Genomic DNA, 17781 nt, shown 5'->3' on the forward strand with positions numbered 1-17781 from the left:
ATGCCGCTACTATAACTGTCCAAGTACAGGACCACAAGACAAGACCTATCCAACTGCAACGTGGAGTGAGACAGGGGGATGTGATATCTCCGAAACTGTTCACCAATGCATTGGAAGATGTCTTTAAGACGTTGGACTGGAAAGGACATGGCATATGTATTAATGGCGAGTACATGTCACACCTCCGCTTCGCGGACGACATCGTTATTATGGCAGAATCTCTGCAGGAACTCAGCTGGATGCTAAGTGGCCTAAATGCTGCTTCCCGACGTGTAGGCCTCGGAATGAACTTGGACAAGACGAAAGTCATGTACAATGCTCACATCAAACCGGAGCCGGTCGCCGTTGGTGAGGCAACACTCGAAGTTGTGCAAGAATATGTCTACCTCGGGCAGACTATTCGGCTAGGCAGAAGCAACTTCGACAAGGAGGCTGCAAGGCGCATCCAACTGGGTTGGGCTGCATTCGGGAAACTTCGTCACATATTCTCCTCAGCCATTCCTCAGAGCCTGAAGACAAAAGTCTTCAACCAGTGCGTCCTGCCAGTGATGACGTATGGTGCAGAGACGTGGACACTGACGGTAGGACTGGTCCACCGATTTAAAGTCGCTCAGCGTGCTATGGAGAGAGCTATGCTTGGGGTTTCTCTGATGGATCGTATCAGAAATGAGGTTATCCGTCAGAGGACTAAGGTTACCGACATAGCTGTCAAAATATGCAAGCTGAAGTGGCAGTGGGCTGGTCATATCTGCCGAAGAACCGATAACCGTTGGGGTAGACGAGTTCTCGAGTGGAGACCACGAACAGGCAAACGCAGCGTGGGACGCCCTCCTGCCCGCTGGACTGACGACCTTAGGCGGGTGGCGGGTAGTGGTTGGATGAGGAAGGCCGAGGACCGAGTGTTGTGGCGCTCCTTGGGAGAGGCCTATGTCCAGCAGTGGATGATTATTGGCTGATGATGATGATGATGTAATTGAGAGTGTTCTGACTAGAAGGATTCTAAAGACAAATGATCAGCCTGATAGTTGATAATTCATTTTCGATAATTATTAACCATCAGCTGATAACTACCGATATCTAACAATTATATTATACAATTTATTTTATATAATTTTTTTAACAATTAATTTATTTAATGAATCTTATAGATAGTCTAAAATTCTTCAATTCAATGGTAATGGACACAATTTAACTTTGTCAGAAATTATTCCCCAAACGTACGTAGTAATAAGTACCTTATGTTTAGGTATATGTCAAATAAATTGATCTAAAATGGCACAGGTGTATTTGCGCTCCTATACCCGATGGAAAAATTGCCTGAATTTATGATGGTTTTTATAAACGTTTCCGTTTTCCTCATACTGTGGGATTTTTGGCAATTTTATTAACAACGTTTTTACGCTTAGTTACGTTTCTTCATAGAGATCCGTTGGAAATCATTTATTCCATAAGTTGCAGGGCTAGAGGTATAATATATTACTTTAGTTAGCTGATTTTATAATGTGGCTAGTCTTTGAACTTTGCCGGCTGAATTTATTTTTGTATGTGCTTCATTGAACTGCTACTCCTGTACGTATGTAGGTACATTTTAGGTCATTGAGTACATCCGTTATTCGTTATTTGTTATTAGTAAGTATGGCGCACAAATAAGGAGGCCTATACCCAACAGTGGGCGATAGAAGGCTGATGATGATGATGATGATGAAGTATGCGCTGGATACATTTTACCATTTTTTACTAACTCAATGCTGGTATTCAATTTTGCCACTAAACTATCAGCATCAATTTGATATTAGGTATTTAATAATGAATGAAAAATAATATTATGCGGCTCTTTTTCTAATCTGTAGAGACTCACCCTTCGCCGATACTTCTCTTGTTTTCCTCTTGTGCTTGTGAAATATTTAGAGCTACCGAGTGTATGTTTTCCCCGTAGATAAAGGTATTAAGTGAGAAAATCTTTCAACAGTTTTAAATATTCAATGAAACTCTGAATAATGTCCGAGGTAAGCACTCTCAATATTTCATGCTGCTATCTGCTATCTTAGTTTTGTGTTGTAACCTTTACTGGGGTGCATGAGATGAGTCTTTCGCCTGACATATTTTTATTGGTATCCTTATGTCCCCTCAGTGGGACAGAGGGCAGACACAGTAGTTTCAACAATAGTCTTTCAGTAACAACAGTAATGTTTGCTATTAGATAACATTAAATTCGCTTATTTGTATAATTTTGTATTAAGTATGTGCAATTAAGTAGAAATAATAATTATTTAAAAATATATTACTCAGGTATAAATAATAAATAAAATCTAGTTATCTGCAGGAAAGATAAACTATTTTGTGCTCTGTATTTACATACTTAATCATTTTATTTCAACCAACATTAATAAGAAATATAATAAGATAAAACTAGCTATATAGTACGTACCTTGTGCCTTTGAAGTCATTATTCATAATTTCCCGAGGCGAGGGAAGGCACTAAGACCAACGTAATTTTCTAGATAGATGGAAACAGACCCTGGACTATCCATTTAGGTATTATTTAATTAAGTACTTATTTAATATTATACTTGTTAAAATTGTTCTAGTTACTGAAAGATACCTACTTAGATATTAAATTAAAGATGAAAATGAAAGAAGCTTGACCGAGTATTACCTCAGTTTCAGTAGTTCTGTTATATTACACATTGATTAATTATAAAAAAAACAATAATCTTGCTTAAAGATATGAGTAACAAGATAGAAGTAGACTATATACTTACCCAAGTTTAATTATCATTAGCTAGAGTACCTACCTATACATTTTTTTTTACTAACGTTATACTTTACTCGCCAAAAGTGGACCGGGTATCAGGGCCCTGGTATCTGGGTATGCAAAGCGAAGCTCTCGTATTTTTATTTAGACAGCTGCGAGGACATAAAGTCCGGCTGTCGGATATTAGATGTCAACTCTACAGCTCATATTTCGATGAAAATGAAGATTTATAAAGCGAAAAACACATTGATTGTAATCTGCTCGCGAGACGAATACAATATAATGTACTGTAGCGAATATGATTTGAAAATTACATGTGTTATATAACCGGGTACCTACCTGTATGTGTATTAAATTAAACATGTTAGTTTCTGTACTGATTTTTAGTCGCATCCTTTAGTGACTGTGCTCTCCTCCAACTCATACCTGTTGAAATAGTTTTAGGTATCTACTTATTTCAAGTAGAAGTACAAAAAAAATAACCCAGAAACTAGATTCTTAACACGTTCACGGACAATCCGTCGAGGGCCGTAATTAAGTATCCTTGTAATATGACTACGCGCCTGTGGCCGTCCAACTTCTATTGATTGAAACGGACGAACCGTCAACAGCCGTATCATTTCCGTATTCTTAACAGGAGATGCATGATTTAGTGTCGTATTGTGCTAATTCATTTGTTTCTAGGTGTCATAACAAAGAACTTGTCGGGGTTTCTTTTGCACACACATAAGTGAACTTTATAGTGACATACCGCCTGTCGCCGTAACCGTTACAAATAAAAATAACCTTCCAGAAGTTTAGTGTCACGGCGCGCGCGTCGCGGAAATGTTGTGTAGAACGGGTGGTAGTCTGGTAATTTTTGTGGCAAATTACGAGGTAAATTAATAATAAATCGATAAATATTATACTGTTTTGCATATAGGATACCTACCTATTCGATTCAAATACTATAATTACTTAAATGGAACAAAGAAAAGCGAAGATATAACTGTAATGAGGAACTAGAAAATTTTAGCTTTTGTCGATGAACCCCTTTGTTTAATCTTACTATATCAGCTTTATTTATTGTAAATAGCATGCTAAAAGTGGAACTTTGTATCTGAAAAACGTCCAAACCTATTTGAAAATGAAACGGTCCTTGAAAAAAACTGGCGGCTGCCGCCTGTAGCCGTAGATGTCACTATACGCATTGTTGGATATGCATGATGTGGCGGACCGCTTGTAGACCATACCGTTTATGGCCGTAACTGTCACATTACGTAAATAAAATATGTTGAGATACGGCAATACGTTTCAAGGCGGAACGATAAAATGTATGGGATTTTTAGGTGTCATATCAAAATATTTTCCAACCATCAATTGTCCGTGAACGTGTTAATAAATATTTAATGTTAAAACTTGCAAATTGCCTGAATCTATTCAATTGCACGAAGAACTCAATTACTCCGGGACTCTTCATATTTATGTTGTATCTTCTTCGCAGTCCACTTTATTTAACTTGATGAAGGAGCCTGCTCTACATTTCATTGTAATAATCTGGAATTAACATGGCATTTATAAACTTCAATTAAGTGCAATATTTAAGTACTGACATTGGTTTAACTAAAGACATAAGGTACCTACTACCTACGGTCAATTTCAAAAGCTCTACATTTTACCGAATATCCTAAACTGACTATATTTGGATGAAAAAAGCAGTTAGTTATGAAGCTGTCTGTACCTAGTCCGGCCTTTAGGGCAACGGCAACGTTTAGGAAAGTTAAGTCGATAGTGGAAACATGAGGTCGGCGGAGCATAAACTGATGCTTCAACTAAATTATCTGGGCCTCAGCGGCCTCATGCTAATTTTAGCTCCGGGACTAATAATAGTATTAAATATTAATGTTCTAGTAATTTTAGTTTACATTAAAGGTTGGTACATATATCAAGATATTATGTATTCGCCACAATCTATCCTATCTCTCAAAATATATGCCAATAAAACGTTTGAAACGAAAGGTTACGCAAACAAACGTGATGGGTCGTTGTCGATCCCGTATTACATATTCCGCTTTGAGCTTGCTTATTTTAATGGCGCTGTCAAAAGCAAGCCCACCTCGGTATTGATCTACAGAATACCGAAGGAAAAGTTGACAAAATATATGTAAGGATCGGCGGAGGTGGCGTGTTGTATATTGGCGTAATTCGGCAGCAGTTTTACGGCTGCAATTCCATTTGCCTGCTCGTCGAGCATCTGACGATATCTTACGCGCACCTTCATTACTTCCAAGTGAGTTTTGATAGGTGCTCGCAGCGAGCCAGGAAATAACGCCTCGCAGCCGAGGACTGCCAGCCTTGATGTTCATGTAGATACGGAAATGGGATACAAAATTGAGGGGATGATTCTAAACAAAAGCTGTGTTAAAAGTTTGCGTGCAAGCGAAAGACCGCCTTGTTAATATTGACGGAGACGTCGATGTCGCGTTCGGTGGATCTTATCTTTTTCGGTGCGTACCTTTTTACGAAGTCGGAATACTAAGTCATCAGTATACCGTGACATTGGCTCATTCCGCGCGGGCGTCACTCACAGCCTCGCGAGGGTGATGCCATTTACATTGAAACAGATTGAAAATATAAACCCGGCGCGACGCTCTGCACCGTTATTAAGAAGGAATGCCGCGGCTTTTCACGCATTTTTCTCTAAGGTCTTTGTATCTAAAGCAAGTACGTCGTTTATCTGGGTATATTTTTGCATTTTCCCTCCGGTGGCGTAACATTTTGTACTTACTTAGGTATGTCTTTCATCAATATTACCAATGAAAATGTTAAGTATGTAAGTACTTAGGTACTAATGCCACCTACCTAAGTTAAAAAAAAGTTTCCATAGTTTCAGCAATTAATTAGGTACTCCATGCTTCAGCCTTAACCAGATCCCGTTTAATTTGACTTTGTTCATTTCTTTTGCCTTGTCGAAATCCATACCGAGCAGTACACATTGAGAAGCTTTTAGGCCATTAAGCACCCTGCTGAGTTCCAGCAAAGATTCTACCTCAATAATCCGTCTTAATAACCGCCCGCGAAGAATAGTGGATTTAAATTGCAACTCTTAATATTCCTGAAATGCGAATTCTTATCTCGAGCTATGAATTTAAAAGCGGGCTTTCGCCCGCAAATATATTACGTAACTACACTCGTTTCGCTTTTACTCGAAGTTTTTATTCGTAGGCGCCGCTCGCCGCTGCCACTTAAAACAAAATATCTAAACAGGCACTTTCACGTGTCCGTCCTAACTCCATACGACGTCATAACCATTACCGGCACGTCGCAAAACGTCCTCTAAAGCCATAACTAGATATTACAGCGGACACGCGATATATAACAGTGATCCCGGCGGCAAAAAGAGCGAAATGAAGGAATTTCCTGTCATAATAATGTTATAACCGCGCCATATGTCACCGACCCGTCGTCGTTATGTTGCAGACGCAAACACTCTGTCGATGGCCTAACATAAATCGTAACGCATTAGCTCATACTTGTTTCAATCTGTCGGTTTTTGGGTAATAGTGCCTATTGGAACTATTCCCGGGCTAATTAGTTATGTGTCATCGTTCATTTAGGGCTGTTTCTTGATCCGTGGTTAACTTTAACTATTAGTCAAGTCACGTGTCAGACATGGCATACGAATATTGTTGGTATTTAACTAATGGTTGCCATTTTTGACCGATGGTAGAGAAATCAAAAACTGGCCCGTTACTTTTTTTTTTCACTTGAGGATTGAGTGCCTAACTAGCTAGGCACTTTATTCTTCCCACTCTAGGCGATCGAATCAAGCCGGAAATACCTCTGGAACAAGATCACAGCCGAGGTCAGCAGGGCCACGTAACGAAGTCATCTAAATGCGTTATGGACGCATGAGGACCCTCGATAGTGGACCGTACCTTTTGTATCTTCAGGATTTTATACCCGGAACTGTGGGGCTGGACGATGTGTTGATATGGAAATAAGATTTATTTTAGTTTTTAACAGTGAAGCGAGCTATGTTCCAGCAAATTTCTTGGCTGAAGATGTTAACGTGCGCAAAAAATGATATTCAGGGGTTTTATCGATGACATAAATATAGGTATGCCTATGAACGTACAAAGCTCGATAGCAATTAGGTAATCTGCCTGCAGTCTGCTCGGCCTCATGTTCGAATCTTGGCCCCCGCCCGCCTAAAATCTCACACTCCACTCCACTTTCACATCTCCGCTTTCCATTGCTCTAACATTTCGTTTTTATTTTACGTCCGTGTCTATTTATCGACTTAGTTTCCGAAGGGCCCAAGTTAATGGCAATAATATGGAGGAATCAAGGAAATCGGTATCCTGAGGATCAGTTACAGTACCTTTAGGTAGGTAGCTTTGGTTTATGATTTTCTGACTGACTTATCTATCGGTTAAAAGTTTACTTTACTTGTTTACTTCTAAGCCAGTAATGTTTGTTGTGGCGAACTGAAGATTGAATGGAAAAAGGGAGGCAGGAGCTGCACACTTGTAGGTAGTAGATAGGTACTTATTATTACCTCCTCCTCAGACAGTAAAGCCGCGTCCGCTTGTGTGACGGCGCCTTAAACAACTATAAATGTGGACACACCACACCCATGAGCCCATGTCAGTCCCGGTCTGCTTCCGATATTAGGTGTTTGTTGTCACATGAGTGTAGTGTTTCTCGTTAGAGAAGTACTTTATGTTCGCTGGTGCAGTACAAACCAAAGTAATTCATTGTTCTGAGAATGTACTTAAAACCACAGACTAAACTTTGACTAAAACGTAAAGTTGATGACATTGTCATCGATCAGTCAAGTCACCTGTCAACCAGCGTTGAACCAGAATGTTACAAAAGTAACATTTTACGTTACTTTTGACCCTTTTGTGTTACCTCCATGTTACATGACTCAATATGTTATATTTGTGTAACTTTTTAGATTTTCCAGAAAATAAAAAAAAATGAATGAAACGCCTCCAAGAATGATACAATTTTTGTTTGTTACGTTGGCTTGTACTTGATTTTGTGAATTGACTAAAGGTGTGAAAATCTTTCAACATCGTCGTGCCGCATATTCACTCACTCGCGTGAGTCGAGTGTATTTCGTAATCTTCCATCCCGGTTTCTTGGCGTGCGAGCAATTGAGTCGAATGAGGTTCACTCTAAGTTCTGTCTGACTAGCAGTAAATCGATCAGTCGGCACTTTTTTCAAAGTACCTATAGATGTTTTTTTTTTTGTAATTTGCTTTGTGATTTCTTAAGTAACCTAAAACCTGTTGCATTCATTATGTTAATCCAATAAATGAGTACGTTTTTATAGAATCAGTAATTTCATAACAAGTCGTGTTTGCAACTGAAATAAGTTTTCACTGACATTGACTGTATGTTTTTTGCTTTTTTAAATTTTACCGAATATGACAGGAATTTTAGTATAATAAACTGCGATAATAAGTCTTGTATCGGTTTCCATATTAAAAAATGACATGTTACTTTTCTCGGGAAAATGTTACTTTTTGATCTGATTCGTGTTATATTTGACTATCTGCCACTGGCAACACTGCTGTCAACTGTCACTGTCATACGTCAGCGTCGGTGTCAGTGTCTTCTCAGCAAAATCCAAACAAAAATTTCGTAAATGGTTATTTTTTGCGTGTCTTGATTGATTTATCCTCAAACCCTTTCCTCAAATTTCACTTTTGCAATTTGTATTGTGAGTAATTCAGCGTGTAACACAAACCCCTCAAGATGAGTATGAGGCCTGACGACCACCGTAGGAAGTGGGACAAGGATGAGTTCGAGAAGCTTGCTGCCGAGCGACTGCAGGCCGAGCTCGACGACGAAGAGAAGTCCAAAAAGAAAGGTTCGTTCACCATTTACCTGCTCACATATGAAATTCTATTCATAACTTTGATTTTAAGCTAAAATTTATAACCTACAAAAATCCTAATGTTGACCAAAATTTTCAGTACCACCAGTAAAACGAGAGCTCCTCAAACAGAGAGAATACAAGGTAGATCTCGACTCCAAGTTGGGCAAGAGTGTGGTCATCAATAAGAACACCCCCACATCACAATCCGGAGGCTACTACTGCAATGTATGTGACTGTGTTGTCAAAGACTCCATCAACTTCCTCGACCACATCAATGGAAAGAAGCATCAGAGGAATCTTGGCATGTCCATGAAGATAGAACGCAGCTCTTTGGACCAGGTAATATTTACCTATATTAAACACCTCACCTGTTTCATTTTATTTTTTTGTTGTGAAGTCAAGTCCACTATAATGGAGTGTTTCATCATTCAGATTTATGTATATCAGAAAATGAAACTATTTGATATAGGTACCAGAAGTATATAGAAGAAGTATTGTACAGGTAAAGCTAATAAATAAATAAAAGCTAAATATAGCCAAGATTGTCTTAAAAAGTCTACTTTTGATAGCTTATGGTATTTCTTTACTATTCTGTATTGATAAGGTTATTGTCCTATAACCTACTGATATATATACCTTTAGTGTTCAGTAAATCTTGTCATTAATTTCATCATGTGTTATAAATCTAAGTAGTTTTTCCAGTCAATTAGAATTTTGTATTTATAAAAATGAAATGAATGCTGTAATCTATACTTTTTCAGGTAAAAGCCCGCTTCGCCACAAACAAACGCAAGCTAGAGGAGAAGAAGCGTGAATACGAACTGGACACAAGACTCCGGGAAGCAGCAGAGGAAGAGGCTCGTGTGAAGGAGCTCCGCCGGGAGAAGCGACGAGACAAGAAGCGCAAGATACAGGAGCCTGAAGAAGAGGATGAGGCCCCCGCACCCTCAGAACTGGCACAGATCATGGGCTTCTCCGGGTTTGGAGGGTCGAAGAAGTGATGACATTAAATAATAGAAGGACACATTGCCTATACTTCACTGATATAAGATGATAATATTAAGATTAGATTGTTGGTGGTCCAATAACTTTTTGGTCAATGTTTTTTTATAAATTAGGTAATACTGCCTTTTTCTCATTTAAGGTTTAAAATGAGAGGTCCTTTTGCAGCAATAATTTTATAAATTTATCATTATCACTAAGTAATCCATGACCACATTCAAAAGTCCAATGTTTAACGAGTCCCAAATACTGTGTTTAATTAAGAAAGAAGGTAATTTTAATGATTTTAATGTTACTAGAGTAACTGAATAAATTACTATTTAAGTTTATGTTTTTTTATAGTATCTTCAATGATCCTTCCTATATTTTAAGACCAATTATAAAATCACGAGGAACACGTCCCTTCGTATGCAGAAGACTCAAATTCAGTTAATAGGTGCATGTTTTTAGGTATTACGGCGATGCCCCTATCGAAACTGAAAATCTCAGGCTGCTTGCGAGCTATCGATTACCCATAGAACAATGATTTTATTATTTACCAAGCAAATAGTAGGTAAAAGGGGAAATTATTTGGCCTTACCTCTCTCTACCTAATTGTTACTGTATGTACGATTACATGTAGGTGTAAGTTCGTTAGTCCAGAGGGCGCCACTCGTTTTATTTTCCATTGCCAGTTCGTGCTTACTACCTGAGAACTTTTTTCTCCTCAACGGATACCGGTTAGTTGGCAGATATTATGATCAGCCCCGTTTCTGGCAGCTAGTCCAGCACCTGACCTAACTATTATTAGTCTATGCTATTATGTAATGGAATTCAAAATTTCCGGAAGTAGAAAAATAGATATCTATCAATTTTACAAACAGCATCCTTCTGTTTATAAACGAGTGCAAGCGTCCAGTAAAGTGGGACTATAAACTCATGTCCAGCAAACGAGATGACAAGACTTCCCCCTGATAACTATTATTTGCATTGCCTGACCATTGTGCACACTCTTTCATGCATGTCGCGGCGCTGAAACGGCAAGGTCACGAGGGACAAAACTTACATGATGTACACTCAGCGACAGACCTCATAGCGGAATTGACTTTTACTATCTGCTTAATTTAAACTGTACAATAATTATGGCTTTAACATGGAGTTCGGTAATTACCAGGGTACTACCTATAGTAGGTAAACCGTACACTTGATGAACTGACGACACACAAACCAAAATGCAAGTCTTCCTCTTCCTCTATAGGTCGCTATAGTATAGGTACATCACTGTGCGTTTCTACAAGTTATAAAGTACCTACCTATTAACTACATACATAATAATATTCAGTTCCTATCTATAGTTACATCATTTTATCAATTAAAAATGACGAAGATAGCATCTCTTCCAACCCTTGCAAGACTAGCCTTCCAGCACCACATGTACTTATAGGAATTCCTTAATAACCTATTTGGCTAGCAAATACTAGCCAGCAAATCTGTACAAAAACAATTTACCTAAGCAATCACTTATTTCCTCTATTTTACCCGTGCATGATGACAGAGATGTTTTCAGTGGAGTACTACCTAATACTCATGTAAGCACAATCGAGTGGCCGACAATCATCATCCGGCCACGCCTTCCTATAAAACGCAAGTTCAGAGTCACGGAGGCTGTCAATCAGATGCCGTCATCATGAGGCGAGCACGCGCGTTGGTGGTGATCACGTTCGTCGTTCTTGTGGCTTGTGTGAGCGGGCTGAGGGTAAGTTCCGGTTTTTCTTCTTCCGATAATGCTATAACCGATGTTAGGTATTCCTTGGGTATGAGGTATCGTTAGAAATTCGTTCGACGACCGAATGGCGTAGTGGTTAGTGACCTGACTACTGAGCCGATGGTCCCGGGTTCGATTCCCGGCTGGGGCAGATATTTGTTTAAAGACAGATATTTGTACTCGGGTCTTGGGTGTTGATATTTATATTTAGTATCTATCTATCTATGTATTTGTGTAGATATATCAGCTGTCCGACACCCATAACACAGGTTCTGCCTAGCTTGGGGTCGGATGGCCGTGTGTGAGATGTCCCCACATATTTATTATTATTATTTAATGCGTTAGAAGCGCCTTAATTGCACGATGGTTATAGGCTATGTGACGTTACATTAAAATGTATATAGCGCCCTCTAGAGGACATAAAGTGATGATCGAAAAAATTATACTTTTCCAACTATGCCGTGTGGGGTATCAAATGAAAGCGCTTGATTAGCACATCACAAAAATATGCATATTGTAGGCATCTGTAAGTAAGTATTTAAATCACAACACCAAAACTATTGAAATAAAAAATGTTCATAAACTAAAACCCGACTACTGACATAATATTTCATAAAATATAAAACAATGAAAAACTTACAAATAAAAAAATATAATTATAAACAAACAAAAAACCCGACTGCACGCTAAAAAGATGAAAACAAGCCCCAATGTTAATGGAAAGTATCGCAGGCGAGCATCAACTTGACCGCCACACAAGGTCTACCTATCTAAGTAACATTCAGCTAAATGGTGAACCCTCTGCTGGACCCCGTCTGCGATACTTTCCATTAACATTGGGGCTTGTTTTCATCTTTTTAGTGTGCAGTTGGGTTTTTTGTTTGTTTATAATTATATTTTTTTAGCTACTACCTATACCTGCCTGTATAATAAAATGTATTGTATTTTCTGTTTATTTTCAGATACCAGATCAGTCCTTGTCAAATGGTGAGTGTTTTTCTGGCAATTTTCATCACTGATGATGCTATTACTAGTTAGTTAGACAGTGATTGTTATACAATAGATATAACCTACATTCTATTCTAAGTAGCTAATCTCTGATAGGTAGCCCAAGGAATATCCCTTCAGTATAATACCTAATTATCATCACTTACACAAGATTAGTAAGCAGCATAACTTTTATATTCAAAGGTATTAAGCATAACAGTCCAACTTGGTGCATGGTAAAAGAAAATAAAATCCTAATTTACAGATTTTCTGGACAATGAGCACCAACTCTTAGACAGAGAAAAGCGACAGATGGAAAGTTTTGATGAAGGCGATGAATACCCAATATCTGCCAATCAAGAGGAAGACTCCGGATTCTGGGACTCAGTAGTCAAAGTTGCACTCAAGTTGTTCAACAGATTCATAGAATGGCTTAACTCATCATAATAAAACTAATTAACAAATATTTTCACATACCTTTTATTGTTTTAATGTATACCTTAAGTTTTTCAGTGTATTGTAATTCAGATATTTATTTATTTATAGATTCAGGCTTCAGATATTGTTCACTAATACCAAAAGGATTATAGGCTCTTTGTGCACTAAGATGTCTGATGTTTGTGAGGTCATCATCTTTAGTAAACCGCGGGAAGTTGTGGAACTCAGCATCAGATATAGTCATTGCAGAAGTGACCAGGTTAAAGGTGCTATTTCTCATAAAAGATTTACTGAACAAAGCTGTTTCTATAAGACTCTTTTCAATTACACTCTGAATGAGATCATTTCCCTGTAAAGATTTGCCGTCAAGAGCATTGGCTACTAATTGATACAGCTCCCTGAAGCTAATATTGCATGTTTCATTAGCTTTTGGAATACTCTCAAACTCAGCTATCAGACGAAATGCTGTTGCTGTTTCATTTTGAAGGTTTCCAAACTCAATATTCTCAGTGAGCAGGTTGGCCCAGCTTGACAGGGGCAGCTGCTGAGTTTTAGCAAATGCTGTATTTGGCCTTGCCTTGGAAAGTAGATGTCTTGGTCGGGCTGCATTGGCCTTTTTTTTGTAGAACTCTATAGCTTGTGTGACTTCCTCTAGGGTTTTAGTGTCTACATGATCTGTTACAAAGGAAATGTTGGAGGAGCCAAATGCCTTTATGGCTTGTAGCAATCTGAATTTCTCTTCTTTGCTCCATCCCTCCGGAGCCGCAGTTGGTTGTCTGCTGCTCGCTTCGGAGCTCCTTTCGTTTTCACTGTCATCAGTAATGGAATCGTTATCTGACATGGGAAACTGAAAATCACAAACATTTCACTATTTAATTCATATTTTTTATATACAACAGGGGTGGGCATAGTAATTAAGTCTGAGATCACTGTTCTTTTTGTGATAGCATTTAGTCCGAGGTGTCGTCGACTTGAATATGCCAAATTACTCGGGACTTACCAGTTATATTGGGCGTATAAAAATCTGTTCCCTTTTATTTATCACTGTTTATAATAGTCAAGTAAAAAGTGAGTCTCTGTTTTCTAATATTTCTAAAGTTTTCTTTTAGTTTTGTTTATTTTGCAAAAAATATTGGTTAGTTTTGACAGTTGACATTGACAGATACAACATAATCAGAAGTTACTCTATGAACAGAATCATACCACAGATTAAGAACTTCATTATTCTGAGAAAGAGGTATTTTGAGCTGTCCCAGTGTCCCAACAGCCGCAAGGAACATGAGACCCATAAGAATATTTGATGAGACCTTAGAGTGGCTTAAGAGCACAAAGTCCTTGCTTAAGAGTATGATGAGACCTACTTGTCGGAGATGATAACAAAGTCCTTGCTTAAGAGTATGATGAGACCTACTTGTCGGAGATGATAACAGTCTGATTATACTTATTACATTATTATAAGGAGCGACAGTAAACAGAACTGTATCCTCGGTCCAAATACGTAACCATCACTGTTACCTATAAAGGTCTGGTTTCCACCGTCTACCGAGACCCAACGGCTATTCGTTCTTCGGTAGATAAGATAACTAGTATGATGTAATGTGAACATGTGGCCGCCGCCCTGCCCGCCGCGCCGCCGTCGTCGTCGACAGACTGAATAATTATTTACTAATATTTACCTAACTATTTATTATTCATACCTACCCAAATGGAAGCTGGAAGTGGCACAGGACCGAAAATTTTGCGCACACAAAAGGAAGCCTATACTTACCTATAATCAACAGGGGGCTGATGATGATGATGACAGGGTGTTTCATATCTTAGGTAATAAGACGATTTGGGGTGATTACAGGTGTCAAACTGTTTTTTATTTTATAATTCATGAAAAATATAACTATTCACGTCCCCATACTTACTAGGTAGGTAGGTACAAGTGGTTACTTAATTACGTACCTACTGAAAAGTCACGTAACCAACATAAGTTTTTATAGTGAAGGAAATAAAAACACTATCTGTATAGTTAAGATAGGAGTAAGTATTTAAGTTTTTCTTAACGTGCTTATGAGGGCCCTACGAACCATCTTTTGGGTACCTAACCTTTCTTTCTCATCATCATCTCGTAATCGTCCAATGCTGGACATACGCCTCTTCCAAGGAGCACCACAGCGCTCTGTCCTCGGCATTCCTCAGTCAGCCACTTCCTAAGTCTAAGGTTTTCGATGCAGCGGCAGCGGGCTGGAGTGTGTCCTACGCTACGGTACGCTGGCCAGATGGTGACTTCCACTCGAAAACTCGTTTACCCCACCGGTAATCGGTTCTTCGGCATATATGGCCAGTTCACTGCCACTTCAGCTACCAATCATTCTGGCACCTGTAATGACCTGTATCCTACCTTCTTCCTCTTTCTTCTCCTTACTAGCGGTCGGCTTTGTGTGTCATGTCATGTCCACGCCTAATAGACACGACAACGACATTACAACGTACAACGTATCGTACCTACCTTGGATATAATAGAATCCCTATTCATTCCTTTCCGATAAGTCAACACCTTAGAACTACAGGATGTTGCAAAAAGGGTATGCTAAGCCGAAACCTACATACGTGTGCAGCATGTTATATCTAAGCCCAGAAATGAAATCAGAACGTTAAAATTCTTAGTGCTTAGATATGTATAACATGCTGTAGGTTTCGGCTTAGTATACCATTTTGCGACATGCTGTATACGTACATACTAGGTAGGTAGGTACTTAGATGGGTTATTTCTCTCTCTGACGCACACACTTGAATAGGTACGGTTTTATTACATCTACCTGAAGGGGATTTATAGATCATGAAAAGAATTCTGAAAAGAAAATCCACACCAATAACATCTTTTCTTTTCACCTTCTATTATAAAAATAGTTACCAGAGGATAATGTTACTACTTAATGGACCCCTTTGTTACGGGTGTCAATCAAACATCCTGTATATAAACTGAGGAAATCTCAACCCCTACATTAGTTATCTTTTGAGTGCCGAGGCGTCCAGATATGAAGAAGGTAATCTCCCTTATTATTATTTAATCTTGAAGTACTTACCTTAAATATTTATTTATGATCTACCCGGTTAAAAGTAGTTAGGTACCTACATAGGTTCTTTGTACAACTTTTATATGTATGTATTAACTATAGTTAATTATTTAAGTAGGTATACTTAATTATTAATACCTAAGTGCTTTTTACCTTGCAAGCTCACATGCAATGTTTCCCATATCCCGTAATACCTATCACGCGTTTAAATTTCGCAGGTAATGACGTCTTGTCTAGGCCTGCTAGTATGTCTAGACCTGGCCCTACCTCTGACCAGGGTGCAAGCTAAACAAAACACAGACGAGTACCTAGTAGAAGACCAAAGAACACATATGAGGAAACAAAACTATGTGAGACAGCAAAGGGGTTTTGAAAAAGGAGCTTTAGCCGATGGACTTGGGGTCGCTTATACAGTAGAGTCTTATGACCCGGAAAGTGATGAAATACCAACGCTGATTTTTGACTATGCGAATATGATCCGTAATGATATCATTTTGCTGGACAATTCCGTTGAAACTCGGACGAGGAAGCGTGGGGACACGAAAGTCAAAAAATATAATGTGAGTATTTTTTTTACAGTAAAGATGCTTGCTTTCTCAACCCATAAAAAAACTTAAGGTGGTACTTTAACCAACCTAAATTCATTAAGAACATTATTGTCCTGTAGCAAGGCATGCATTTGTTTTCCACCATGCATTGGTCATACCACAAGTGGTCCTTTTTCATACTGACTGAACCACTTTCCCAAACAAACACACTCTGAAGAATATAATTTATATTTATATTCTTATATCAACAGGAAGCAGTCATGGACCCGCCCTGCTCCTGTGAATACAATGTAAGTAAATGCGCCGTGGACTTGAATTGTGTTATACATTTACTTGAACTGAAGTTAACTTTACAGAAACGGTTAAAAGACCTTGGCGAGGGTTTCTTCCCGCGGTTCGTGGAAGAGAGGAACTGCACCACCAAACTCTGCTCGCCTAATTACTCGTGCCAGCCCAGCTTATATGAGGTAAATCAGCATAAGAACCTACTTAAAATATTCAGAAAAAATAAATAAATAAATAAGGTGGAGTAAGGTGGGACTGTCTTACCCCACCTTACTATATTCCATTACTTTTACATTTGCCAGTGGCGTAAACCTCAAAATATTTTAGCATTTTTATTTAGTGAACTTCCCGTGTAGGCTGGTGTATCGTACATGAAACTTCCATTATGGGACCGTCGGACAAGCTGTTTTTTTTGCGATTTCAGAGTATGTCCCATGATGAAACTTTTCAGCATGACAACAGAATTTATCTACCAACAGTAACTGCCCAGTCAAAATTCCACACTGTACCTACAAATAATATTAAACCTACATACGTTTCAGCTAACCGTCCTAAAAGAGAAAGAGAACTACGACAGATCATCACTGAACATGCCTAAAAGCCTCGCTCACATGTACGTAGCCCTCAAAAAACCAGTCACCGTGGCCTGCCTCTGCACTAGCGACTTTGTAGACAAAAACTAGACCTGACTATGACAGCAACATTGATATACTTACTTATGCCTGTATTATTGGAAAGATGTTGTAATAAAATGTTTACTTATGTAAATCTAGGAATTGATACTCAAAATGTTGTAATGTATAATAAAATTATGATGTGTGTAGATTAATCCCCATTTTCATAGAACTTACAAATGTTTGTAGTAGTTGTTAGTTTGAAGGTTTAGTGTTTGTTAGATCTGCATACGGAGTGCAAGTTTTCACACCGTTCGAGTAGTGACGAATAAACGGGAATTTGTATGGCGGAGCGCGAGAGAGTCGCCACCTAGCGGTACTCGCGCTGCACTAGCTCCACCACGTACAAATTTACGTCGATATTCACAACTTGATCGGTTAAGAAAAACCTACACTAGGTGCAGCATCTTT

At 38.7% G+C, this 17781-nt stretch overlaps 4 protein-coding genes across 6 annotated transcripts; 3 read left to right on the top strand and 1 right to left on the bottom strand.

Annotated features, from left to right (window-relative positions):
* The first annotated feature begins 8430 nt into the window (after positions 1–8430).
* On the top strand, positions 8431–9958 carry LOC119690417 (zinc finger matrin-type protein 2). The gene is made up of 3 exons (XM_038105416.2): positions 8431–8618; positions 8725–8966; positions 9389–9958. Exons 1-3 carry the CDS (start codon positions 8504–8506, stop codon positions 9626–9628), a joined length of 597 nt encoding a protein of 198 aa, XP_037961344.1. The 5' UTR covers positions 8431–8503; the 3' UTR covers positions 9629–9958.
* Positions 9959–11236: 1278 nt separating this feature from the next.
* On the top strand, positions 11237–12826 carry LOC125490309. Its single transcript, XM_048629153.1, has 3 exons — positions 11237–11364; positions 12336–12360; positions 12626–12826. Exons 1-3 carry the CDS (start codon positions 11296–11298, stop codon positions 12805–12807), a joined length of 276 nt encoding a protein of 91 aa, XP_048485110.1. The 5' UTR covers positions 11237–11295; the 3' UTR covers positions 12808–12826.
* Positions 12825–14048, bottom strand: LOC119690416. Its single transcript, XM_038105415.2, has 2 exons — positions 13799–14048; positions 12825–13645 (listed from the first exon to the last, which is right to left on the bottom strand). The coding sequence occupies exon 2, from the start codon at positions 13637–13639 to the stop codon at positions 12893–12895; it is 747 nt and encodes a 248-aa protein (XP_037961343.2). The 5' UTR covers positions 13640–13645; positions 13799–14048; the 3' UTR covers positions 12825–12892.
* A 736-nt stretch (positions 14049–14784) lies between these two features.
* Positions 14785–17380, top strand: LOC105395845 (prothoracicotropic hormone-like). 3 transcript variants are annotated; one of them, XM_048629152.1, is made up of 5 exons: positions 14792–15833; positions 16082–16423; positions 16663–16701; positions 16768–16878; positions 17239–17380. In XM_048629152.1, exons 1-5 carry the CDS (start codon positions 15825–15827, stop codon positions 17377–17379), a joined length of 642 nt encoding a protein of 213 aa, XP_048485109.1. In that variant the 5' UTR covers positions 14792–15824; the 3' UTR covers position 17380. The 3 variants fall into 3 exon arrangements, with proteins under 3 accessions (XP_037978307.2, XP_048485109.1, XP_037978308.2); XM_038122379.2 differs by having other exon boundaries at positions 14785–15833; positions 16663–16878; XM_038122380.2 differs by lacking the exon at positions 14792–15833 and having other exon boundaries at positions 15958–16423; positions 16663–16878.
* Positions 17381–17781: the final 401 nt, after the last annotated feature.

This window comes from Plutella xylostella, chromosome 22 (genome assembly GCF_932276165.1).
Source record: "Plutella xylostella chromosome 22, ilPluXylo3.1, whole genome shotgun sequence".
NCBI classification, from domain to species: Eukaryota; Metazoa; Arthropoda; class Insecta; order Lepidoptera; family Plutellidae; genus Plutella; species Plutella xylostella.